This window comes from Amphibalanus amphitrite, unplaced genomic scaffold (assembly GCF_019059575.1).
Source record: "Amphibalanus amphitrite isolate SeventyFive unplaced genomic scaffold, NRLGWU_Aamphi_draft 000492F_arrow, whole genome shotgun sequence".
NCBI classification, from domain to species: domain Eukaryota; kingdom Metazoa; phylum Arthropoda; class Thecostraca; order Balanomorpha; family Balanidae; genus Amphibalanus; species Amphibalanus amphitrite.
The window spans coordinates 1,773-29,752 of record NW_024881986.1 but is presented as its reverse complement, the minus strand read 5'-3'; the positions used below and the strand labels follow the sequence as shown (position 1 = coordinate 29,752).

At 48.5% G+C, this 27,980-nt stretch overlaps 2 protein-coding genes across 2 annotated transcripts in view; both read right to left on the bottom strand.

Annotated features, from left to right (window-relative positions):
* Positions 1-11,964, bottom strand: part of LOC122392581 — a 158,099-nt gene extending 146,135 nt beyond the window's left edge. The window contains exon 1 of the mRNA XM_043387629.1: positions 11,885-11,964. The gene's annotated coding sequence lies outside the window, so the exon portion shown is untranslated. The remainder of the gene's footprint in view (positions 1-11,884) is intronic.
* LOC122392577 lies at positions 123-27,980 on the bottom strand (the record flags this gene model as incomplete). Its single annotated transcript, XM_043387621.1, has 12 exons — positions 123-193; positions 507-649; positions 1,147-1,360; positions 2,111-2,254; positions 4,367-4,624; positions 4,746-4,943; positions 5,238-5,458; positions 5,816-5,910; positions 6,054-6,253; positions 18,272-18,414; positions 26,695-26,908; positions 27,837-27,980. Coding segments are annotated over 12 exons (2,045 nt in total), but the record flags the coding sequence as incomplete, so codon positions are not given.

The window sequence follows — 27,980 nt, the reverse complement described above, 5'->3', positions numbered from 1 at the left end:
GGGACACGGTGCTGCCATCTGTTGTCGAGTTCCGACACTAGACTAGACACGGTGCTGCCATCTGTTGTCGAGTTCCGACACTGCCGCCGGCACCGAAGTAGACGAGGCACTGGGAAGCAGAGCTAGTGGCTGTCGTAGTACTCCACGCAGATGGTACTGTCGGAGGGCTCATCAATCTCGTCTTTTATAGACTCTGGAAACAGAGCACGCCAGATTACACACTGTTTGCTAGTGATGTCACATGGGGCAACTCAAACTGATGACGTAACGTCGCCTACAGATGCAGAAACGAACACAATGACAATGTGTGTGTCACAGACTAATGACGTCATGAGGGCTGACACTGATACTGTGACGTCACTTACGGAGATACACGTTCACCAAGTGTGACGTCAGTAGTACTGGTGACGTCACGTGCGTCAGTGTGCGTGTGTGCGCATCCGAAAGGCCGGTGGCGCCATGTCGGCTGGTGTGGGTGGTCAGAACTCAGAGACGCCGTCACTTACTGGGGACCCAGAGGCTGATGGTACGGGACTGGCCACTGTCACATCCCAGGTCTGTCTTGTGCAGGGCGGTCAGGACGGCCTGGCAGTTTTTGAGTGAGGAGCTTAGGAGCAGTCTATACAGTTTCCTGCATGTCACTGCCATCCTGCAACAGATCACAACAAAACAGAACAGGTCAATGTATACGGGACACAGTCACACAGTGGCACCAGCGGTCGACTCGACACGGAAACACCATGTAGTTCCAATGCCGTTCATAACAGAACATATGTGCCTCCGGCTATCTCAAGTTCCCAGTCTGGTGCTGCAATCAGCTACGAATGTTTGACACGATACTAAGAGCCTTATGCCACCGAATAATATGTCCATATCTATATTAATACCAGTCCAGTCCAGATAACGTAGCTGCCCGTCTGTTTGTCCGCGTCTGTCTGTCTGTTTGCATCGCATCAACACAATCGCCTGAATAAATAAGCCTGTCTTTGGATGCCTATTCTTCTGTAACGAGTTTGTTTCCATTTCCATTGTCCCCGTGCCCGTATTACTATGTAAACATCCAACGGATACCCAGTTCCAGGGGTTATTGCGGTCTATCCAGATAGGTACACATAAATATCCGCCGTCGCCGTCCGGCCGACTGACCTGCTGACCGCTGCCACCTCTGACTGGGTCAGGGTAGGGATGTCCGTGAGGGGCCGGGTGTCTTTCAGCTCCAGTGTATCCAGCTGGGAGCAGACGTGGAGGGCGGACAGCACAGTTTCGGAAATGACGCCGGGAATGAGGACAGCGACGTCTCTCAAGCTGGTGAGGGCAGCCAGGAGGCGTCCCGTCGCTTCCGGTGTCACAGACGGTGAGTCTGTAAAACATAAAGACAGACACACATACCGACTGGAATGGCTGGAACTGAAGATGAATAATATTATCAGCAATATATGCTTATTACCAACCGGCAGGACGCCTTTTTGGGAAACGGACAAGCGAGTGCAATAAAGGAATAGTGGAAAAGTGCAGCAGTATAAAGATCTAACTGCTTTATATGGGCCATCCTTCTAACCCGTCCATAATAGCGTAGCAGCCTCAAACGCCCGTCGTAATTGAGAATAAGATGCATAAGCATATACTACGCTCATACATAATCGCCAAATACATATACTCATTAGCATGATCAGTACGATATCTGTTTAACGATAGAAGCTACGTTTTGTCAATTTGATAAAGTGCAGTAGTAAGCAGAACGTAAGAGCCACGTGTTCCCTACATATCGACACCTTTTTTTAAACCCCACATTCTGTTCTCCGGTGAATTTCCGGGAAGCACGAAAGATCTCTTTTTAAAAGTGTCCAATCGTCCGATCCTGATCAAATTTGTGTGTTCGTAACTCGTAAGCTTGTTCTGGCATTGCTTGATCTGCCAGTGCCAAGACAGACAACCTTGAGAAAAATGGAGTAACTGTACCTTTTTTGAAGGTTGCTAAACAACTTGTCTGAACTTCACGGGAGAACAAATGTGGGGTTTAAAAAGGTGTCGATATGTCATGGTCATTGCCCATTGGTCAGTGGTCACGATATCTTCGCACCGATGCTCTGCTCGTGTTGGTGTTGCTCACCACGAATGAACAGCTCGGTGACTGAGCGGGTCGCCAGAGCAGCCAGCTGGTCCAGGAGTGTGTCCGTCGCTAGCTGTACACCGACCAGCAGTCCCTCCGACGGACATCTTCTAAAATTCTGCGATGTTCGAGTCATCCCCGACCCTGAAGAGAGGGATATGATCGCCCGTTAACAGCATTTAGGGTAGGGAAAGCATTGGTCGTGCCCGGTGGGCACCACCAGTCAGCTTATCGACAGACAGCGCTCGTATAGGTGGCATTATAATCACCTGCCCCCCACAATACATAAGGCTCGGGACAATGAGACTTTCACTATTCATTTGCTTTCATCGTATTCTAGTTCTTAACCCGCGCCCTGCTGGGGGGGGGGGTGTTTGAACACCCCCCTTGTGGTTTTTCGCGATTATCTCAAAAACGGCGGCGCGGAGCGCCGCCGTTTTTGGTATACCTTATCATACATCAATTCTACACATGTTGTGAAAATTTCAGACCAAGGTCATTCAAGGTCAGGTCACCAGGTCACTTGAAGTGACCTCACCTCATAAAAAGTTTCAATGTCTGTCATAGCTACACCGAGTGACCGATCGCTTTGAAACTTTCAGCGATTGATAAGAGTAGCAGTATCTATAAAATGTTTATCTCGGAATTTTGATATCGGTGACCTAAGGTCAGGTCAATTTTGCGACCTCCCCATTATAAGTCAATGATGGGAGAAAATTGAAATGCGCCTCTTTTGGACGAAAGACATTATAAACACTCCCAAACACTGAATTACAAGTGGTTTAGACACACTGAACATGAAAATGGTGTCCGTGACCCTTGTTTATGCCCTGAGGTCATCTTAGGTCACGAATTGTATCTAACAGTTTTTCGCAAATAACTTTTGATAGAGGCATGCTAGAGCGATGAAAACGCCTTAGATGTGTTCAGCTCGACGATACGGATCGACTGATATGCAACATGACCCTTTCCGGTCAGGTCATGACCTTGACCTGAGGTCAAATTTTCAAGTTGACCTTTCAAGGTCAAGTTATAGTTCATTCGATGCGTCTTGACGAGAGGAACACGATGCCGGTAAAAGTAAGCTCGTACAAGGCTTGGGTCAAAAGTTATTGCCGAAAAACTGTTTCCGAAAAAATCGGCTATTTTTGCAGTTTTTGCCCCCTGCAGGCAAAACCGTTGACGTTAGGTCAAATCTGAGAGAATTACTCAGAAAGGGCGTTAATAGGGCTATCGAATGCGCCTTTCCGCGGCGCTGTAGCTCTATTGGTTCCCGAGTTATGCGTTGGCTTCTTGGAAATTTTCGATATTCGACCTGGAAATCGGCGAAATTTTGCCTTCAATGACCTCTGGTGACCTGACCTTTGACCTGACCAAAAAATTGACCGAAGTGATTTCGTCATTATTTTTGACGCTCTTTCGAACGCCGCCTTCTGCGTATCGCTACGTGGCCCAGGAGCCGAGTTACAAGGGGGGGGGGGTGTTCAAACACCCCCCCAGCAGGGCGTGGAAATCCAGGACCCCCAGCCGGGCGCGGGTTAAGAAACATTTTTGTTGGTTTGATTTTAAGTGCATTGTGTTTAGATATTGATCAGTGTAACATTGTCAGATACTGTAGGCCATATGTCAGAGCTTGTACGTGTGACGACCGAGGCGACCCCTACTCTGAGTCGTCGACTGCGCCGGCCGCCGCCGGGCAGTCAGTCTTAGTCTTAGTCTTGGTCTTGGTCAGTCTCCGCCGAGTCTCGGCAGTCCACCGACGTTTCACGCTCATAGTTGAGCCTCGGTCACTCGCTATGTGACCCAGTCTGTCTCGCTCTCGGTCTCTCTCCTGGACTCTATCTCTCTATCTCTCGTCTGTCTCGAGTCAAGAAATACAGTGAGGTGCCGAACAGAACTCTTTTTATCAAGAAGTAACCACGGCGAACATTTTAATTTGTTACAATCAGGTTACATAGTTGTTGATGGTATGTCTAATTAACGCGCATTGTGTTATTGATTCCAACCTCAGACTTAATTACCTATGTTACCTCGGCCGGCTAATGTGCTAATAAGCAAAAAAGTGTAACCGAACAAATTCGCCCTTCCCTTCTTTACAATTTTGTTTCTCTCACCACACAAAACATGCAACATTTCCGGGGGAGTAAATCCTTTTCCTTTTTCGGCTGTGCTATTCTCGAGATCTAGTGCCGCAAACACGTGTCAACGCGACGGTGCTAGAAACTCACTCCACCAGCACCCTACGACCCTTCTCACCAGTGATGTCCAGTCTCGTCAGCGACTTGGGCAGCAGCCGAAGCCACTTGCCGGAGCTGTCCACGGGTGGGCTCACATCGAGCCGCTCCAGAGCCTTCAGCGGCTCCAGCAGCGCCTCCAGCTGCCAGTCGCTGATGCCGGCCGGCAGCGTCAGTTCACGCAGACTGGAGGCGTTGGCACGCGCCAGCCGGCGCAGGGCAGAGACCCGCAGCTTGAAGCCGCGCAGGTTGGCCTTCTCCAGGGCGTGGCAGGTGGCTGCTGGAATAAAGCAACACCAGTCACTGAAGAAGTGATCGCTCATCTATATGGACAAGGAATGACAGTTACAGCGGGACAAAGCGTACCAGTTCGTGTGTAGCGCGTTTCACACAGGACTCACCGACCAGTCGGAGGTCGGTGTCCGTCCCAGCGGTCGGCGCCTGCAGTTCAGTCATCTTCGGCTGGTCCTGCACCTTCAATACGAGCTCTAGGCTCGTGACCGGCGTAGCGACCTCTCCACCGCGGGTTTGTTGATCGGTTAGCTCCCGCCGACAGTCGCCGACGATATCGTCGACGGCGGACCGCCACCGACGGCAGACTGTCGGCACCGAAGAAACAGGGGGGATCGGGCGGCATGTCAGCGACAAACATCAAAGTCAAAGTTCAAATACAGGCAGCGTTAGAAATTCTATAAAATATAACATCGATATTCCATATAATGGCAACCGGAATTCACATAGCTAGGTACAAGCCATTCATTTGAGTTTATAATTATATATCCACCCAGACTTTCCCAACTTGCTGAACTCTCAGTTGGCTAAGGAAACACACCACATCGACTCGGATAATAGTTATTGCGACACACGACCTCGCTAGTCGCCAGGACACTCACCCCGTCTGGCGCGGAACATATCCCTACAGTCCATCTTGCTCATCACCATCTTCAGCAGCTCGGTGTCCAGGTGGTAGATGTTGGTACCGCGAGCCGCAGGCGGCCTACGCTTACCGGACGCCGGCCCCGCCTCCTCCGTAGTTGGTGTGACGTCACAACTGGTGGTGGCGTCACACTTGTCACAGGTGTCGGCCTTCAGTGAGACCACCTCTTCGTCGTCACTGTGGTGAAATGACGTCAGAGTGACGTAGTATGACGTCATCTAAGGTCAGTCATAAGGCGATAATTTCGAGATGTCTTCATTTTACCGAGACAGCACCGTATCATGGGCGCCCACGTAAGCCCATCCAGTGTCTTACAGACAAACTGTATACACAACCGGGTTGGTTCTTACAGACAAAATGCCCACACAACCAGGTTGACTCTTACAAACTGTCTACACAACCGGGTTGACTATTACCGACAAACTGTCTACACCAAGTGTCACCCTTGCAGCCAAAGGCGGCTGCCTCTAATGTTTACCCTTATCTTTGTCCCCCCCCCCCCCCAGTGCCACCCCTTCTGCCTCCCAGTCTCACCCCTGGGAGCGGTCGGATGGCGCCGCTCGCCGGCGGACCTCCTGCCGCAGCTCCTCCACGACGACCTGGCGAGTGGTGCGCTCCTCGAGGACAGCCTGTCGCAGGCGGACCACTTTTTCACGTAGATGGACCACCTCCTGACGCAGTGTGGCGTTGTCTCCCTGCAGTGTGGCGTTGTCTCTCTTCAGTGCGGCGTTGTCTCCCTTCAGTGTGGCGTTGCCCCCTTCAATGTAGTCACCTCCTTCTTCAGTGTGGTCACTTCTCCCTCCAGGCCGACCACCTGTTCACTCAGTGAGTCGCAGTTTTTCTTCAGTGTGGTCAGTTCCCCATCCAAACGGGCAATGTACTCTTGATTAGGATGTGTCATTTCCTCCTTCAGAAGTGCCATCTCTTCTTTCATCTGGATAACCTCCTCTTGGAGCTGCCTGGGCTCCATTTCTAAAAAAGAGAACGTACGGTATATAAAAGACTGAGAGAACGGTGTCACCTGAAACAGTCTAATGGTCGTAACGGCATGTGTCTAGCATATTTACGTCTGGACAACGAGTTGCGTTGGAGTGTCTATGGCTATTCTGGAACTTTTTGATTTTTTTTTGATTTTTTCACCGAAAAATATTCACCGGTTTTCAAGATATTAGACTTTTACTTTGTTTACTTTTTTGGGATCTCCGCTGTTTCTAGCGACTTTATTTTAGAAGTGCGGCGTTTGCGGCACTGCTGCGCGCAAATAGCATATACCACCGCGTGCTACAAAACGTTTTAGTCAAACATTTAAAAATCGTTAGATATTTGCGCTGACGTCACACATTCAGAGGGGTATTCCTAAGCATTAGCCCCTCTGAATCAATATGCTGCAATTTTGAAATTCAATATTTCCGATTTAAGGCATTTCTCGATGTTGTGAGTGCCGAAACCGGTAATTGTAAGCCAGGGACCCCATTTTGGCTATCTCAACTCAAATCTAATGTTAAGGTGGGAGGGTCCCTTTAACACATACCGTTCCTGGTCGAAAACTCAGGAGTCATGACGTCACTAAAACCTCAATCTTAATTTTCCCCACCAATCTGTTTGAAATTTCATCGCAATGAACTTCAATGGATTTCCTACATGCAACCAGAATTTGGCGCTCCTGCGACGCGGCCGTTTTTTTTAAGCGCGGCGAAAAAAGTGGGGGTTTAACTCATCCAGCAGCTCGCGGGTAAAGTAACGAAGTTTTCGAGGCACTATGATGCGGTATACGTAGAGGTAGACCCCTTTCCTCAGCCCTGATCTGGCCAGTCCCCCGGTCCTCTCATAACGAGTGGATGGGGAAGATACGACTCCTGGCGGGGCCTTTACGAGCTACTTTTATACGTCAGAGGCTGGTGTACGCGTGCTGCGTGAGCCACAGTTGGTTCGTACGAAGTGTCAGTCACAGTTGGTTCGTACGAAGTTTCATGTCTGTTTTTCCCCCACCCGCCGTGAACTCAGCCGAGGGTGTTCACGGACTCTCACCCTATCACTTCCCTCCACAACCTCTCCCCTCCCCTCCACCCCCGCTGACCCCGCTGACCCGTCTACCGCCGACACGTGCAGGACTGTAAACGGCAGGACTGTAACGAGAAGTCACAGGTGCCATTTCCCGGTTCAATACGTCTGGTTAACGTTTACTTATATGTAGGGGAGACCCGGGAGGTATGGGCCGGTTTTGTGAAAAGGCAATTTTCTTCCAGTGGGAAGTGGCTAGACCCAGTTTTTCACTCTATATACGTGAAATTGCCTTTCGCCTGCAAAGTGTGCCTGATATTAGGAATCCGGGATTAACCATTTTGTCTCGAGATAACTTTCAATAAATCATGCGCTTTTTCGATCCATCAAAATACACCGGGAGGTATGGGCCATGGCCCGGGAGGTATGGGCCGGTGCCATGTTTCATATTCTTTTCTCGATAATGAGAACAATACTCGTAGTTGGTATCTACCTTGATCTCTCTTAGAGCCCAGGAACCGCATAAGCGGCCAACAGCTTACTTCATGGGGGTCACGTGGGCACATATGTCTTTTGGTAAACTCAATCATGCTCAATGAAATAAGATAAATAATATTTTTCTGTTCGAATGAAATTTGTAGTTAAATTTTCGACCCTGCGCGACAAAAATAAAAGTTACTGAAGAGGACACTCAATGAAAGCATCATTTTATTGATTTTGGATCAATGGGGGTGGGTGGCCCGAACCTCCCGGTTAGGACGCCAAAATGTGCGTAGCATCTCAACTCATAAACTTGCAAGAAAGCTTCAAATTGTCTGTCCAGTCTTAATTTGCATGCTTTAAACTTTATATTACCGATGGTGTGACATCATAAAGCGAGCCTGGTTCAGATATATCACGAATTTTCTGTATGTACCGTATTTTACTCGAAGAAGGCAAAAACGCTTTATCACCGCTCATTGCCAAAGAAGATTGAGGAAAATTTTGGAAATCACGTGGGTTGTATAACGGAATGGCTGCTACCAATTTACGCGGTCAAATGTGTAAAAATACGCAACACTTCTTCAAAACTGCGATGGCCCATACCTCCAGGGGGCCCATACCTCCCGGGTCTCCCCTACGTACAGTGGGTCTATTTAAGATCTCCAGAGCCACCACGTGGCGCTACGGTCGGGGTGGAGCGAGTCCAAATCGCGAGGGGAGTGAGGTCACCGGTCATTGTGGGGGAAGGAGAGAGGGAGTGACGCGCTATCGCGGCGCGGAGCGTGGGTGTGCCGGGAGTGGGCCGCCCGCCACCTGCGCCGCGGCTGAGGGGAAGGGATGATGGTTGCGGGTGCCTTCACTCCGGTATGGTGGTATCCTTTTCATGTGCAGCCAGAAAAAAATGCACCTGAAGGGATTAATCGTCTCAAACAAACGGGCAAGCGAAAAACGCCATTCACTTAAGCAAAATCTTAAACAAATGATAATTGAAATCTAGGACCTAAACTTTTAGTCGACATTTGCATGCTGTCTTAGGCTTTTCTAAATTGTTCTTTGAGTTCCATGTTAATTCATTGTTTGGCACGCTCAGCATTGGTGGGCTTTATCGGGTCCAAAAGAATAAAAAAAATAAGGGAGAAGAAAAGAAAAAGGGTTGATATGGGGCCAGAAAATGACCAAAAATATTTTCTTAAAGATTAACTTAGCAAAACCTTTAGGTGCGACAATTTTAACGTTGTTGAGAGGATACTGGGAAAAGCTAAATCACCGTGCTTGTCAGTGTTGCAGTAGAAGGAAACGTTTTGGTTCGTGTCTAGATAAAGCCAGAGCCGGGAGTGAGACTCGAACTCACTACATCGATTTCCGCTCACAGGTCACCCCAAGATACCTATAAGAAACAGGTAGATCCGATGTTTGAAAGTAAAGCCCCAGTCACAAATTTGACGCACCTGTGACATTTCCTGACACCCACGTGACTATTGTATTAACTTTTGTGTTTTGCGATGTTTTGACCTTTATTAAAGTACTGAAAGCTCAAAATGTATGATTAATGTTGTTTAAAGCAGCATATTAATAATTATGTTTGTAAATTATCGATAAGCTGCCTATAGCAGGTCACGTGATTGCTACCAGATTATGTGCTCAGAAAGCATCTTTTCGACTTCGATTTTGAACAATTTTTACCTCCTTTGAGGCCAAATGATGGACGGTTTGAGGCACACGATGAAATGTTGAATCTATTGATGCCAAAATTTGTTCATTTTTTGCATTTTTAGACTAGTATATCCTGGCTCAAACTTTGACCAGTTTGTGTGTAAACCCTATGGTGAAGGGAAAACTTCACGCCCAGCAGGCGTCATTACAGTGCTGCCAAATCGTGTTTGGTGGGGGTCGGGTCACCCACCCTCTACGCTACGGGCATCTATCGCCCTGCGCAGCTTGCTGGACAGTGTTTCGGCCAAAGTTGTTGGTTGGATGTCTGACGTCTGTCAATGTTACGAGGCTAAGCCCGAAGGTAAATGAGGGAGCCGAACCAGATTGGACCGGGTTAAACCAGGTTGCACCGGGGTCCTACACGCAATCATGGTCAGACAAACATAATTTCGGGTCAAATATTTTTTATTAAATGATCTTATTGTTTTTAACTTATTAATTCAAGACTTAATGCAGAAAAATAGGATATTCGCCCACGCTTCCCCATCTTCTTTTTAACGACTAAATTTGACCGAGGCCCGTCATAAAAAAGGGCCTGCCGTTATAATTATTTACCCAAGAGCGCTCTACACAAGAAACGCCAGCCAGTCAAAAACCGGCCAACGATACGATCTTTCTAGTGTTTTAATTATATCAATTGAAAATTTCAGGAGATACGAATAACCTTAATCCTTAGAGCTACTGGACGCTCGCAGCATTCGCTAGCATTCCATTGCCAGCTGCATTGCCAACATCACATATGCATTTATTTGAGTGCATCATAGTTAGTTGTAGTTGACAATAGATAAACCGGTCATAGCAAACCCACGCCTCATCATCCTTCCCAGTTCCCTTCCAAGCGGCCACGCTACCGGCCGCCGCGCCGGGCCCACCAACGCGATATGGAACAGGCCGGCTGGAGTGCGTCATTTGCCTGCGGCAGTGCCCAACCGCGCCGGGGCTGTTTGACAGGTCACCCGCACCGTGACCTCGCCACCCCCCCCCCCCCTAGCCCACCTCCCCAACGGGCCAGCTCGGTAGTGACCTCTCCTTGAATTTGACATGGACTCGACTAAGGCTCAACGCCATCTAGTTACGTCTGGAGATCCTTACTAGATCCCTGTACGTACGATCGAAAGAGTGTTGAATGACGTTCGTCCAAAAGAAGCGCCTTTCAATTTTCTCTCATCGACTTACAATGAAGAGATCACAAAATTTACCTGAGCTTAGGTCACAGCCAGGTATCAAATTTCCGAGAAGTAAAATTTGTACAGTACATAAAATTTGATGCATGATTGTGCTACAGAAACAATAGCACGGATTAGTCCTACTTTTATACGTGAGACTGGTGCTGTGTGAGTCACAGTTCACACGGAGTTGCATTAGCCTGTTCACTTTTCGCCACCTGTCATGCACTGAGACGTAAGAGGGTCTCTCGCCGTATCACTTCCCTCCACAACCTCCCCTCCCCTCCCCTCCCCCCCCCCCCCCGCTGACCCCCTGACCCCTACCGCCGACACCAAGCACCGGTCACCCGACGCTCGGTGTCGTGTCTCCGTCGGCTGACTCGTCCGTGGATCGGCTCCGAAGGTAAAAGTCACACCGGAAATAGGTCGTCAAATCTGACCTGACCGGTATATAGGGCCTTGACCTGACCAAACTCCTCAGACGAGCTCCTCATCCTGGTAGCTGAGACGTCTCCATGGCAACCGCCAGCCAGTCGCGCCCAACGGCAGAAAGGGACTTCCCCTCTCCCACGCGCAGCGGGGCGAACTGGAACCGCGCCAGGGGGACTTCTCCGTTCAGGAAAACTGAAGCTGAGGGCCCGTTGTTTTTTTAGATATAGTGTGCTGCTGTCCATATCACATTTTTACATGTCCTGAATATTGAAATGATGCTCATTAGAGTTGTAAACGTCAGGATAATCCATCCAGGCCAGGACTCAGGCCTCCTGATCTAAGCTTGACCTAGCCCGGCCAAAACTAGCCCTGCCTGACTAATCTTTACCTAACCCAACAACACTTCACTCTGCACCCAAGGCCCTATATTGATATACCCCTACAACTACCTAACACTGAATAACTTATAACTACCACTGGCAGAAAGCTATCCTGCAGATTACGTCAGTCTGATGGGGATGTGTCACGTGACCTCACCCCAGCGGATTACCTCCATGTTGGATGCGCTGATAACCATCGTTATTTTGATTTAGGGCATGGAACAGAACAGAACCTATGCTTGTTCAACTGTTGGAGCTCAGCATTCGGCCCTGCCTTCAACACGGTACCGTGCCGCTGAGGACTAGACCCTGGAAAATACCCACAGGTCACACAAAGACCACACTGTTTAGTCAGCCCCCCCCCCTCTCATCCCCACAGATGTGTGACCGTCTGTGTCACCCCTCCTCTGACCCCCCTCTGACCTCACCTCGTCTCCACGAGCCGTACCGCCGTCTTCGCCGTCCGTATTTCTCCGTCTCCACTTTACGTACCCCCACCTGCTACGCCACACTTCAAGCAGCCACTGGCAGTCCCAAGGCCGTCGCTCGACCGTCGCGTCCAGGGTATATAGAACAACGGGTACACCAACGTCGCGGAAAGCGCCCATTTTACCTGGATTTGTTACATGGAAAGTGATATATTTTTTGAATATGCAATAAATAGAGTATTTCATTCTGACGAGTAAAGCCAAATTCATAAAGCAGTTATTTTTAAATTATATGAACCAGAAATAACATACTAACCATAGTTTAAAACTTAGTATAAAGTTAGTTGAAAAGCCTATAGTTGATACTAAGATGGAAGGAATCTATGGAAGACGGAAGTGGCGCAGCTGTTTCATTCTTAAAATGTGTTCGCAAGCAGGATTTACGTGATGCTAGCGACATCTCTTAATGTAATCGGGGACGCTCATTGGCTGATCGAGTCCGTGAGCAGTATCGGTAACATACGCTAGTACAGGGTTGAGGCAATGTGCGCATGCGCAGGAACTAGTGCTCTCATGGAGGGGCTTTTGGTACCTCGGGCAGCGCCCAATGCTTTTTGGACCTGTTATGGCCTCCGCATCGAAAAACGATAGATAAAAAGGTTGTAGAGGAAGCTTGAGGCTACCTTTCCCCACAATAATATTGGCACTTTATCTTTTAGCTTACGTGTGGGGCTCGCTTGAAAAAGGTCGATTTAACATGGAAACCCTATGGGGTAGTAGTTTTTGAGCGCCCATTTGGCCTAATGCTACCAACTGTTACTGGCTACCCCTGGTCGCGTCGGCCGCCTCTGGTTCCGACAATCGCCGATAGGTGGCAGCAGGTCCTGTGCTCAGTCTGCCGTATGTGGTTCCGACTAGTGATGTCAAATACTGAAAATCGTGATACCGATACCAAACCAGATACCAACAAAAACCATGAGAAAATACCGAAACCGAACCGACTTTGGAAAATGAGAAAAATACCAACTTTTTACCAAATTAGCTGCCTCTTTTACATTAGTCAGGATTCATAATACCAACAAAATACCGAAAACCTTAGCATTGAAATACCAAATACCAAGTTGGTATCGGTTTGGTATCGGTATTCGGTATACCAAAAAGTTGGTATCCAATTGACATCTCTAGTTCCGACAACCACCGATAGATGACAGCAGGTTTCCAGCAGTCTGTCAGTCCGTGGCGTTGAATTTAACCTTTAACTTTTGATTTTATCTTTTAAATTTTACCAGTCGTGCGATTCGCTCCCCAAAGGCCAAAGTTCAAAGAATATTTAATTAAACATACATCCACAATGCAGTGGCTCTTCCGCACCCGAGTCACCTTACGACTACGTCAGTGGAGGTAAAACCAGGGTAGGTAAAGGGCAAAACAACGGCGAGGCTAAGACAGATAAACACAAACACAGCACCATTCATTCACTCCTTGCATTCACTTATCAGCCATCAGTCCCAGTACCACAACAGTACCACGTGTACAGCAGCAACTGCTTACGATGGCGTTTGAAGGCACATCCGGTGAGGCATTTCAGCTCGCTCGGGAGCCGGTTAAACATTGCACTGCAGTGTAATAGCCGCCTGGTGCCGGAACATGTCTGTCTGGCGTCTGCTCTCTGGCAGTGGCAGTGCAGCTGGCCGATCTGGCGAGTAGGATGTGGAGTACCTACAGACATACGAAAACATGGCTGCAATGTCGGCAGGTAATTCAGTATCTAGAGCGACTTTTTAATCAAGTATCTGGTAGCTCACGAGCAGCTTACCGTGTAACCACCCGAGTTGATGAAACACGTCAGAAATGTGATCAAATTTGTGCCGGCCGCTTACAACACGAGCACAAAAATTGAACAGTTTCTGAATGCGGTGCATTTCTGTTTTACCGCCGGACCCGCAGATGGAGATGCAGTACTCAGTAGCGAATTGAGCTAACCACAACCTCGTTCACAATGTAAGTAACGGTCCGGTAGGTATGACATGCTTGGAATGGGACAGCGAACTCAAAAGACCGGTACATTTGCCAACCAGCTGGCTAACATCATCCCCGAACGTCAGATGTCTGTCCATTGTGAGGCCGAGATTTTTAACTGTGCGGCTTTCAGAAATGATCAACTGTCCAAATTTAATCTGAACTGGCTGGGTGTCCTGCAAAGCTATTTTGGTGCCATGAACGTTTTCGCTTGATTGATTTTCATGCCATAGTGTACTGAATATTTGTTACAGAGTATGATGGAGAGGTCGCAAAATTGACCTGACCTTAGGTCACCGATATCGAAATTCCGAGATAAACATTTTGTAGGGGAAGGAGGGTGAATTGCGCCACCTTAAGGAAAAACGCTAATTGTAAGAAAACCGCTGGAGATATAAGCATGCACTGGTAACCATTTCAAAGAGGAGCTCATTGGCTACGATTTAAGAGCCTCCCGATCAATAAAGAATGTTTCGTTTGCTTCTGACAGCTGCTTTTTCAGAAACATGCAAAAGGGCGCATTTGCCAACAACTGCTGTAAATTGCGCCAGGGGGATGGCGCAATTAGAACCCAATTGCGCCCTATACTTTAACATGGCTAAGTGAATGAGACGGAATGCATACACCCCGGCAGTCTAATGTCACTGCGGCTTACCTAAACATTTATTATGTTATTCAGGCTGGATAAATAATAAATGTAGATATATATCGCGATGTTTTTTGTCCAGGTAGATAACTTTACATGTGTCCGTACGCTTGTAAAAGTGCAACGAAAACGTTTACTGTAACCGACTAGATATATGTGAACGTATCCGCCTATTCAGTTAAATTTTCACTCGTTTCTCTTAAATTAATAATTTTTATCGTTTTGACAACTTAATGGCATCAGTTTTTACTTTTTTATCATAGCTGTCACTTCTCACGCCTGAGTCCATAATGAAAATGTCGTATTTTGTCAATTACACCACAAGTCGTAGCCTAAATGGCAGCTGCATTATAAGTTTGACGATAGAAATAATTTGCGGACTGACGACAGCGGGCTGCTCCCTTGCCTGACATTAAATTCCTTCTTTATTGCAATCAGTTAATGATGCATTCATACTGTCGTGATACAATGGCTACACCATTATTCTATTTGCGCCCCCCTGGCGCAATTGCCATGGGCGCAATTAAAATTGAGGTAGTTTTATAAAAGGATAGAAGTTATCATAAAGATGTTGCAGGAAGTTTACGGTTTCAGTGAAATACAATGAAAAAAGGGTTTTTCTTTCTAAATATCACTCTGAAAATCACACAAATATCGCAAATTTTTTATAGCCAACGGCTCAAAATACTGCAAAAAAGTTAAGAAAACGCCATAACATCTTTGATGGCGTAATGAGCCTTGCTCATTGGCTTCATCGGAGTGTTTGGGCCATAAAATGAACAATCCAGTGGTGAAAATAATGTTTTCGAACACAAAATTCTAAACATGCCATTGAATCCGTGGGAATGTTGGTGGGCGCAATTGGTTAGGAGGGCGCAATACACCCACTTTCCCCTACATACTGTTACTCTTATCAATCGCTGAAAGTTTCAAGGCGATCGTTCAGTCGCTGTAGCTATGACGAGGGTTGAAACTTTTTTTCTGAGGTGAGGTCACTTGACCTGACCTGGTGACCTGACCTTTGGAGCCCTGGGTCTGATTTTTTTTAAATAAAATGTGCGGAAAAGATGCATGAACAGGTGTGCCAAAAACAGTGGCGCTCCGCGCCGCCGTTTTTTGAGATATCTGCGAAAAACCGCAGGGGTGTTCAAACACCCCCGGCCCGGCGCGGGTTAAACAATGCAAAATTTCAAAGGTCGGACCACGAAGGTTTCCAGGTAAGGGTATTGATTAGAACTGAGTGATAAACGTTACGTCAATATTCACCACTTTTTAGAGGTGAGTACCTAACTAATTGAGAAAACAACCGAAAGACCCTATTGGACACTTCCCCTCTATGTGAATAGGGCCACTGGCGACATCCAGCCTTCTAAAAAGTGATAGGTAGTAGCCACTAGTGGCATCCAGCCTTCAGTAAAATAATAGCGGCCACTGGCGGTATCCAGCCTTCTAAAAGTGATAATGGTCACTGGCGATATCCAGCCTTGAGTAAAATAATAATGGCCACTTTCGGTATGCAGCATTCTAAAAGTCATAATGGCGAGTGGCGACTAGCGGTATCCAGCCTTCTAAAAGTGGTAATGTCCACTGGGGGTACCCAGCCTTCTAAAAGAAATAACGGCCACCGGCTGTATCGCACCGCTGGATACTAAACCGTGTCCTGTATCCACCAGTCGATGGTATGGTGACAGGGATCCGTACCCGTGCTGTGTCCATACAGCTGTAATATAACTAATACACACTGTACAGTCTACAGTTGACGGCAGAACGATGCACCGTTTCTCAGCGGGCAATCAGCTGCCTGCAGTGGTAGGCTGTGCCGCACCGCACGGGCTGGGTGACACATTGATCACCATAGACACACTTGATGTGTGATAATCAGTATAGCCTAACGGCTCAGTCAACTGAAGTTCTGAGCCGGTGGTGTGGGTAAAAAGTATGATTCGCTCCGTCCCGTGAGGGATACGTTTCCTGGAAATGACCTGATTTTTCTTTTTACTGATAACTCTCTGGGAGTCTGGGTTTGGCTTAATTTTCACGGAACACTTATACTAGGCAATCTGAAGTTGCACGCACTTTTTATGAAGCATCCTGACATCATGTAACGAAATTCGTTCCTACCCCGTCCTCCACCTCCCTCTGTACCTACTTACTGCCCAGCCCCCTCGCCCACTTACAATATCCTTATATGGTCCTCCCTCCTCACCTGCGACGCCTGTCCTCGCCCGCTTCTGATTGGTGCTATGATATGACGTACATCTATATGTATGACGTGTGTGTATGACGTTGGAATATAGCGGCCGACGCCGATCGCCGAGCAGGAGCTGTGAAAGGATGAGTCGAAAGCCAACCGCCGTAGCGGCCTGACGTATCGTTATTCAAAGTCTCGGCCGATTGTTTATTACTTTTGGATTCTGTCGTCAAATTTGCAATACATACTTGAAGAAAAGATCAACCGTGTTGGTTATACGGCTGAAACAAGAGGTCCCAAAACAGACTATCACAGAAGAAGAAATTGTTTATTTACTTTTTACTTTTGTTACACATCAGAGCTCCACGTCACTTCAAGTAAGTGACTTTTTTATCACAACTTCGTATGACATTATGGAATGATATGTTCAAAGCATTGCATAATGGTCAGAAGCCTTACAATCCCTTTGACTAGTTACCGTCACGAAATAACAGAACTACATAGTGGCGCTGGGAAATCCAGGAACATTGTGTATTGAACGTCTGAACCACTGTGTATTTCAATCGCCATCAGCCCGTGATATCCCATGATCGACACCGAACCGGACATATCCGGTCCAAACGAACCACAGCCGACCGGACCACCGACGGTCCGACACAGTGACGGGCGAGGTCCGATATCGCCCGGACCGGACACCCTCACAGCTAGCTCCAACCACTCTCTGGTATAAACTGAAACTACAACACAACAGCACAGCGGCGTGAGCCAGCGTGACGTCACGACAACACACGTGACGTCACCACGGCGGTACCTCCGGCACGGTGACAACGGTTTACCGACGGCTGGACAGTGGCCCCGAGCGTGATACATCTCGAATACTGAATATACCTACCGTCTATCAAAGCAGAGCAGTGTAGTGTCGACAAACGTAGCAATCTGTGCTCAAATGATCAAGCATTTAGGTGGTCACTCAACCCAAACCAGCCTGGCACGGCGGTAAAGTACCCGCAGACCTGGCCCGATGGGACAGGGCGGCTCGAAGCACTTCTGGATATAAAGGTCTAGATGTGCATTATGTTCAGTACAGCGTTGCCGACGGGACATGGTGCTGCCATCTGTTGTCGAGTTCCGACACTGCCGCCGGCACCGAAGCGGACGGGGCACCGGGAAGCTAGTCGTCTACGTAAAGTAATCTAAACTGATTTTGCTGCCATTGGGAGGCTTGGTAAGCTTGTCGTATACAGACTCTGGAAAATAGAGCACGTCAGATTACACACAGTTTGCTAGTGATGTCACATGGGGCAACTCAGACTGATGACGTAACGTCGCCTACAGATACAGAAACAAACACAATGACACTTGTGTGTATCACTGACTAGTGACGTCATGTGGGTTGATACTGATACTGTGACGTCACTAACGGAGATACACGTCACCTATTGTGACGTCACGTGCGTCAGTGTCTGCGCGTATCAGAGAGGCCGGTGGCGCCGTGTCGGCTGGTGTGGGTGGTCGAGACGCCGTCACTTACTGGAGACAACGAGCTTGATGGTACGGGCCTGGCCACTGTCACATCCCAGGTCTGTCTCGTGCAGGGCGTTCAGGACGGCCTGGCGGTTTTCGATTGAGGAGATTAGGTGCAGGTTCTTCAGTTTCCTGCAGGTTACTGCCATCCTGCAACAGATCACAACAAAACAGAACAGGTCAGTATACGGGACACAGTCACACACTGGCACCAGCGGTCGACTCGACACGGATACACCATGTAGTTCCAATGCCGTTCATAACAGAACATATGTGCCTCCGGCTATCTCAAGTTCCCAGTCTGGTGCTGCAATCAGCTACGAATGTTTGACACGATACTAAGAGCCTTATGCCATCCAATAATATGTCCATATCTATATTAATACCAGTCCAGTCCAGATAATGAAGCTGCCCGTCCGTTTGTCCGTCTGTCTGTCTGTTTGCATCGCATCAACACAACCACCTGGAGTCGCTGTGGCTCCGGGTGAAGCCGGCTACCGGGCAGCACTTCACGCTCGCCGCCGTCTACCGGCCGCCGCGGAGAACGGCCGCGGCGCTCCAGGCGGACTTTGGCGAGCTGGAGCTCCAGTATCAGCGGGCGATACTGCAGCATACCGGAGTCGGACATGTCATCATCATGGGCGATCTTAATTGTAATCTTTTAGACAAGGAGCCAAACGCTTGTAGAGACCGACTGCGGGACATGTTTCAGTCTTTTCACTTGTATCAATACGCTTCAAAACCCACATTCGCATCAGGTTCGCTTTTAGATGTAGTTTTTTCTAACTCTGATGACATTGTCCAACGCGTGGGTGTTTTTCCATGCGCTTTTAGCCCTCACTGCTACACTGAAAATAAATTCACACCCGCTCCTGGTGTTTACACCTTTTTAGGAAATGTTTACACCCCACCGTTTTTGAGCACCTGCACCGGTGTAGTTTCAACACCAAGCTTTGGTGTAAGCATACACTGAATCCTGGTGTAACACCAGGCACATACACTGGCGTATGGCGTTAAATCACTGTAAGTACACCAGTTTGTGGTGCTACACGACGCGTTACACCATAAAAAGGTGCTACACCATTAATTTGCACCTTCTTTACGGGTACAAAACAAATACCCTTACACCAATGTGTGGTGTTAGTAGCCAATTGGGTACACCCTCTTCCGGTGTTGTGAAGGAGATACACCGGTGTTTGGTGTAGCTGCAGCTCGATGAATTAATATATATATATATATATATATATATATATATATATATATATATATATATATATATATATATATATATATATATATATATACGTGTGCATGGGTCTGTGTGAACTATGTGACAAGTCCATATGGGTATACTGTGGCTTGCCTAGACCCCATACAAAGCAAAGCATTCCTTAAATAAAGACAATTTATTTTGTAACGTCCGAGACGAGCAATAAACAAATGTTATTAACAAAAATTGCGGCAACTGTGAGTGGCGCTTTCTCAAGTGCACGGGTGGTCACCGGACTCTGCTGACAACATACCAGACCAGACATTTATCTCACACTTATTTATCACACTTATTTATCACACTTATTTATCACACTTATTTATCACACTTATCTATCACTTATTTATCTCACACAGGGCTGCGGAGTCGATGGATTTTCGGCGACTCCGACTCCGACTCCGACTCCGGCTTTCAAAAACCAGCTCCGACTCCGACTCCGACTCCGGGCAGAATTGTCGACTCCGACTGACTCCAACTCCCGACTCCGACTCCGCAGACCTAGCAGGGCTGCGGAGTCGACAGATTTTCGGTGACTCCGACTCCGACTGCGGATCGGGTTTCTAAAAGCGACTCCGACTCCGACTCCGACTCCGGTCACAACTGTCGACTCCGACCGACTCCGACTCCGACTGCGACTCCGCAGCCCTGATTCTCACACCACCTCCAGTCTCCACACAGCCCCGCATCACTCGACTCAAACTGAAGCGCGAATCAACACGCCGCCGTTCATTTGAATTTACGCATGTGCACGCGCAGCCGCTCGCGCTGGCCGGCGGCCGGCTGACCTTGAATCCAAGGCCATATCCGATCCATGGTAACGGTGCTAGTAACACCGTTTAGAGATCAATGAACTGGGAGCTACACCATTGTGTGGCGTATGCGATATAACGTCTCTGTCACGGGGTGTTGACACCAAATGGTGGTTTTATTTATCCGTAGCGTCGGTTCGTCTGAGGTGGCATTGGTGTTAATTGTCGGTGTTGATTTTGAACACCGAGTAATTGCACCATTCTTCGGCGTTACACCCCACAGTTACACAGTTGAGTTGTGTTACACCCTACCAAAACGCCTCTCATTGGTGCTTTTTTTCGTGTCACCGGCACGCGAGTGTTAATTTATTTTCAGTGTACGTTCGCATAGCCATATCAGTGCCAAAGTGTCGTAGATCGGTTTCTCGCATTAGAACAAGGTCGCTAAAACAAGTAAATCGCTTTGATTTGTTAAATGATTTGAATCGTTTGGACTGGACTGGAATTTTTAGATGTGTCAATGTCGCAGATATGTGGTCTTATTTTACCGACCTTCTGCTACCGGTTATAGATAGACATGCTCCGATAAGACTTACGAAGATCAGGAATCCCGATGCGCCGGCGGTTACACCGGCCACACTCGGGACCTAATGGCACAGCGGCGGGGAGTGCTGCGTCGCGAAGGGAGGTCGCCTGCTTTCCGTGGCCTGGACAGGCTAGTCAGGTCCGCTATCAGGCGTGACTGTCGTGCGGACATTGAAGCGAAACTGCGAGAGCGGGTGAGCAGCTCCCTCTACCATGTTATCCGCCCAGTCATCGCCGGCAAGCGAAGCAGCACTCCGAGCCTTCCTGCGGCCACTTCCAACGAAATGAACACCTACTTCGTGAATGTCGGACCCCGTGTCGCGGCCGGCCTGTCCGATCTCGGGCCGCCGCCGGACATTCCGTGCCGTCTGCCGCGTGTGGGGGCGTGCGGGTTTCGGGTGTCGGGCACGACGCTGGGCGCCCTGCGGGAGGTCATGTTCTCCATGAAGCGTTCCGGTGCGTGTGGGACTGACGGTATATGCATCCGTATCCTTATCCTTAGTTTTGACGCCATCGGACCTATCCTTCTCCATATCATTAATTTCTCACTCACCTCATGTGACATCCCTGATGCCTGGAAACACTCTCTGGTTCATCCTATTTTCAAATCCGGTGACTCGACCCAAATATCCAACTACCGTCCTATTTCCATTGTTCCTGTCGTTACCAAGATTGTCGAACGTGTGGTGCAGCAACAGCTGCTCGCCTACATGTCCAACAATCATCTATCCCCATCCCAGCATGGTTTCCGCCCCCGTCACTCCACCGAGACCGCTCTGCTCACAGTCACAAACCGGATCTTCTCCAATATGGACCGTAGCCACCTCTCACTCCTTTGCCTCTTGAACCTCAGCAAGTGTTTCGACGTCATCCCTCACAACCTGCTCCTTACCAAGCTCCAGCAGTACCTACAACATTCACCCAGCCTGGTTCGCCTCCTATCTCTCCGGTCACACCCAATCCGTTTCAATTACATCTCCCTCTGGTGACAGAGTGGTCTCAGATCCTCTCCCTAATGCCATGGGAGTGTTTCAGGGATCTGCCCTCGGTCCTCTCCTGTTCACCTTATACGCCAACGACCTCAGCCTGCACGCGCCGGACGCTCATGTGACCCAGTACGCTGACGACACCCAAATCCTTATATCCGACACCAAACGCAACCTTCCTTCCCTTATCCAACGCATGGAACTCACACTTTGCACCCTGTCTACATGGTTCCATGCCCATGGTCTAAAGCTCAACGCATCCAAAACTGAAATCATCGTCCTTGGTACCCGGCAAAACCACGTGACCTATCCCCTGTCAGCGTACGGGTCGGTGGGGAGACCGTTCAGGAGAGCCAGACAGTGAAAAACTTGGGCTTGATCTTCTATCGCCACCTTAGCTGGGACGCACACGTTGGTGACGTGGTCCGTCGTTGTATTGGCCTCCTGATCGGTGTCCGCCATCTGAGGAATCTCCTCCCGCGGGGTGTACTGCGAACTGTTGTCGACGGTCTGGTCCTCTCGCGCGTGAGATACTGTATTTCTGTATATGGCGGTGGTACCGCAAAAAACGACTCACGGCTGCTCAGCGTGACCAACTTTGCTACCAGGGTGATCACTGGCCTCAGAAAGTACGATCACGTGTCTCGCGCGCGAGGGGACCTTGGACTGCTCTGTCCTCGACGTATGTACGAGATATCAGCAATGGCTGTGGCCCATAAGGCAATTGTGTATGACGAGCCGGCCGACATTTCATCTCTGTTTGTGACTCGGTGTATCGCGCCAACAACGATGTAACCGTAGCACTCGACAGGACCGGCATTTTAGACCTCCTTTTACTCGCTCAGCAGCCGGGCAACGCTCCTTTTTATATCGCGCAACATCTCTTTTAAACAAACTGTGGTGTCGTAATGTCACGTGAGGCCGGGTCACAGGACCAGTGCTGCCGCCTGGTGGTGACATGACCCGTGTACGACCGGCTCGCGGAGCGGGAGTCGCCCGCTGACGCTTGAGCCGCGCGGAGCTGCGCTTACGTTATTATTTTGTATCGCTGTTCATTGCTTATGTTAAATATAGGTACTGCGAGACAGTACACAAACTTCCACCGGCTGTCATCGAACTAGACCCATCTACCCATCTACCTACGTATGGCATTGTTTTTGCTTCGTGACTTACGACACGGAACAGCCACTACTGTGCTTGTGGAGTGTCGGCGATTGTCAATACAATACACCTGAGTCAAAAAGTCTGCTTGTGGATGCTTATTCTTCTGTAACGAGTTTGTTTCCATTTCCAGTGTCCATGTGCCCGTATTACTTGTACCTATACCTCCACAGGATGCGCTCTCTCTGGGGTTATTGTGGTCTATCCAGATATGCATAAAATACCCGCCGGCGCCGTCCGGCCGACTGACAGGGGCGCAGCCAGGAATTTTTTTTTGGAGGGGGCTAGAATTGGTGAGGGCGCCAATTTTGGCTCAAGAGGGCGCCAATTTCGGGTCAGGAGGGCGCCAATTTCGGACGACAAAATGCACACTCGTTTTTCCCTTACATGGTCATGCGACCTTATTTCGCTCAACCACGGTTTATTCTAGGTATTCCAGATGAAAACTGCCTTTACATTTTACGTATTTCGAACGGAAGCAAGGCGCGGCAGTCTTGCAGGCAAACAAACGAGCCGCGAATATCTGCATTACTGGTGTATTTTTCGACCCCATGGCTTAGTTCCTCCGTCCTTCGGCTCAAATTCAGGTCTCAAATTCTGGTATTAAGCGTCTTACGGCTTACGGCCGACCCAAAAAGGACGATAGTGCTTGAATGAGATGAATGAGAGTGAATAAGATGAGTGAATAGTTTGCCGGTCGGGCCAGTGGCACTGGCCCGACCGGCAAACTTCGATGGATATTTGTCGAACTACATGTAGTGAGCTCCAAATTAAGGCGATGGAAACGTTGTCCTGCCTTTATTTTCCGGAAATTGTTCTCTTTCTAGTTGGCGCTTCAGTCGATTTAAATATTGGTTCCCTAACGCTTTTCTATTTGTAAATAACTAGTTGTAAAAAAAAACTGGATGTTTTACGTGCAAGGCAACACTTGTTATTATTCGAAGCCAAAATTTTAAACAAAACCTTAACCTTCCAGGCGGTAGGGGGGCATTTATTTGCCCCCCTTTAGTTTTTTCGATATATCTCCAGAACCGCTGCGTCGATCGTCACCAAACTTTCAGTACCCTCCCGTGAATAGCTATTGCACATTGTGACCAAAATTTTCCAAAGGCTACGATGGGTTGGCCGCAAATGATGTCAGAGTGACGTCATTTCTACCATTTTCGATCGACTCAAAAAAAGGTTTCGCGGGAAGAGCTGTCAGGCCTACAGCTTTAGAGATAAAGAAAAATGTTTCAGAATAAAAGGTGTAGAATCAAGAGGGCTACAAAACTGTTATCTCTGATTTTTGAAATTTTTAGATTTTGAGCCCCAAAATCAAATAAGTAGATTTTGTTAAATATAACAGCCGAAAAATCCCAAAGTTTTTTTTTTTGAATTTCGAAAAAACGGAATATATGTGATAGCCCCTACCGCCTTCTATCTACATACCAAATTTGAGATCTATACCTCTTTTTTTGGCCAAGTTATAGCGAAAAAACTGCTCAAAATTGATGACGTCAAATTTTCAAACTCAATTTTTAGTACTTCTAGACCTTGTAGCGAAAAACAAAGGACACCATTAGACTCCCCGTGACGAGCTGCATCGAATCAATACCCATTTTATGCAAAACGAACAACTTCGAAATTTGACCTTTTGTTACCTGACCTTGACCTGACCTCCACCAGAAAGTGACCTAAACCGTACCTGATGGTCTTATAACCAGCACCATTGAGTTTTAAATGAAAAAATTGGCCATGAAACATGCATCGCACAACTTTACTAAAGTTGGGTTCATGTGGTGACCCTTGGTGACCTGACCTGTGACTTGACCTGGTATGACCAGTGACCTCTAATAGCAACATATGTACTAGACAACTGACGCCCTATCGCTGATTTTCGACAAAATGCATTTTACTCGGTGTTATAGCGCTTTCCCTAGAAGACCCGTGAACGGTGAAACATTTCATCTTTGACCTGATCTGTGACGTCATCGGTGACCCCGAAGTCAATGAAATTTGGTTTCCTTCGAAAAATTTGATAGGGCTATCGAACGCCGCTTGAATTTTCCGGATCCGTCTAGTAGTTTCGGAGATACGGGGAAGGGGCAAAAAATGCCCCCCCCCACCGCGCGGAAGGTGGCCGGGAGGCCCACCACCTGCCGGGTTAAGCAAAATGAATAGTAGAAAATGTAAAAACATGACCCTTTTTTCCTCGATAATTATCAAAACTAATGCTGTACAAATATATACTTTATTTGAAAGAGTGTAAGAACGAAAATGTAAGGAATGTAATGTAACGAGTGTAATGTAACGAAACTAACCTCATTAAACAAAATGAGTTTAAACTGAACTTGGTTTGCTCTCAAGCTCACCTTCTCTCAAGCTCAAGCTTCTAGGGCAATTCACAAAATGTGACGGATCATGGAATTGGAAAACCATAATAGACAACTAAACGCATCACACAATGATCAGAACTTACCACGGTCAGTAACCAAAATAGGTAACGTGAAGAGGGCGCTGACAGGTCCGGAGTGTATGGTGAGAAGAACGATAATCGGTGATGAGGGCACTGGACATAATGTGAGGAGGGCGCCTGTCAGGATGGCGCTTTAAGGTGAAAAGGTCGCTGACAGGTCAGGAGGACGATGCGCTGTATGGTGATGAGGGCGCTATACATTGCGGAGGGCGCCGCGACTGGTCAAGAGGGCGCTAAACGCGAAGATGTCGCCGACAGGCGAGGAGGGCGCCGACAGGTGAGGAGGGCACTGCACGGTGATGAGGGCTGCGACAGATCTGGAGGGCGCTACGTGAAGAGGGCGCTGACAAGTCAGCAGGGCGCTGTATGGTGGGGAGAGCTCCGGCAGGTCAGGAGGGCACCGTATGGTGAGGATGATGCTATACGATGAGGAGGGCACTATACGAGTGAAGAGTGCGCTGACAAGTCAGGAGGGCACTGCTTAAAGAGGAGGGCGCGGACAGGTGAGGAAGGCGATGCACGGTCAGGAGGGCGCCGACAGCTCAGGAGGGCCATCTACGGTGAAAAGGGCACCGACTTGTCAGGATGGCGCTAAACGCAGAGGGCGCCGGTTTGGAGGGCGTTGTATGGTTGGGAGGCCGCTATACAGTGAGGAGGACGGCGACAGGTCAGGAGGGCGCTGTACGGTGAGGAGGGCGCTATAATACGATAAGGAGGGCGCTGACAGGTCAGGAGGGCGCCGGCAAGTGTGGAGGGCGCATACAGATCAGGAGGATGATGTGTGGTAAGGACCATGAAGGCGCCGACTGGTCAGCCCAGAGGGCGCCGGCCGCCGAATGTGAAAAGGGCGCCGATAGGCCATAAGAGCGCTGAATGGCGAGAAGGGCGCGGACAGATCAGAAGGGCGCCGAACAGACAGAAGGGCACTAAAGATCGAGGAGGGCGCTAGATGGTCAGGAGATTTGGGTTGGATATCCGGCAGTTCAGGATTGTGGGTGCATCTTCACCCACAAAGAGATATAAAATTGCAAACCTGGGCGCCAGTGCCGCATGGTGTACCGCAATGGCTTACCGTCGAGGGCGCCTAGAGTGCTGGACATTAGAAAGGCGCCTTCGGCGCCACGAAATGATCGTGGAAGGCGCCATCGGATGAGGGCGCCTGCTAGATTTGGGAGGGGCTAAAGCCCAGTGTGCCCCCTGGCTGCGCCCCTGCCGACTGACCTGCTGACCGCTGCCACTTCTGACTGGGTCAGGGCAGGGATGTCCGTGAGGGGCCGGGTGTCATTAAGCTGCACCGTATCTAGCTGGCAGCAGCCGTGAAGGGCGGACAGCACAGTGTCGCAAATGACGCCGGATCCGAAAACAGTGGCGTCCTTCAAGCCGGTGAGGGCAGTCAGGAGGCGTCCCGTCGCTTCCGCTGTCACGGATCGTGAGCCTGTAAAACATAAATACAGACACACCAACTGGAATGGCTGGAACTGAAGATCAATAATATTCACAGCAAGATATATGTACTTCGAAGTTCGAACAAACCAGTAGGACGCCTTTTTGGCAAACGAACGAGCGAGAGCAATAAACGAATGGTGGGAAAGCTCAATAGTAAGATCCAGCTGCTTTATATGGCAGTAAGATCCAGCTGCTTTATATGGCATCCTTCATCCTTCTAACCGGTCCACAGCACCGTAGCAGCGTCGAGCACAATCCAGCCCGTCGATCTCGAAAATGAGGCACATAAGCAGCCCCACATATGTAGGTATAATCGCATGTTCAGTATACGGTAGGTGCTTAACAATAGGCGCTACGTTTGGTCATTCGGTGCAAGACTAAGTGGAACATGAGAGCCAACTCAGCCACGTCTTCCCTACATATGTCATGGCCACTGGTCAGTGGTCACGATTAGTGATGTCAATTACAGAAAATCAGGATACCGATACCAAACCAAATACCAACCGAAACCATGGGAAATACTAGTGATGTCAATAACAAAAAAAAAATCAGGATACCGATACCAAACCAAATACCAACCAAACCATGGGAAATACTAGTGATGTCAATTACAGAAAATCAGGGTACCGATACCAAACTAAATACCAATCAAAACCATAGGAACATACTGAAACGGAGCCAACTAGGGAATACCAGGAAAATTACAACTTTTTGCCAAATTCGCAGCCTCTTATACCTACATTAGTAAGGTTCCATAATACCAACAAAATACAAAAAAAAAACAACATTAGGATTGAAATACCAAATACCAAGTTGGTATATGTTTGGTATCGGTATACCAAAAAGTCGGTATCCGATTAACCTCTCCAGTCACGATATCCCGTCAAGGATGCTCTACTCGCGATGTTTCTTCTCACCATAAATGACTAGCCCTGTGACTGTGTGAGTCGCCAGAGCAGCCAGCTGGTCCAGGAGTGTGTCCGTTGCCAGCTGTACACCGACCAGCAGTCCCTCCGACGGGCATCTTGCGATAATCCCTGGTGTCAGAACCTTCCCCGAAC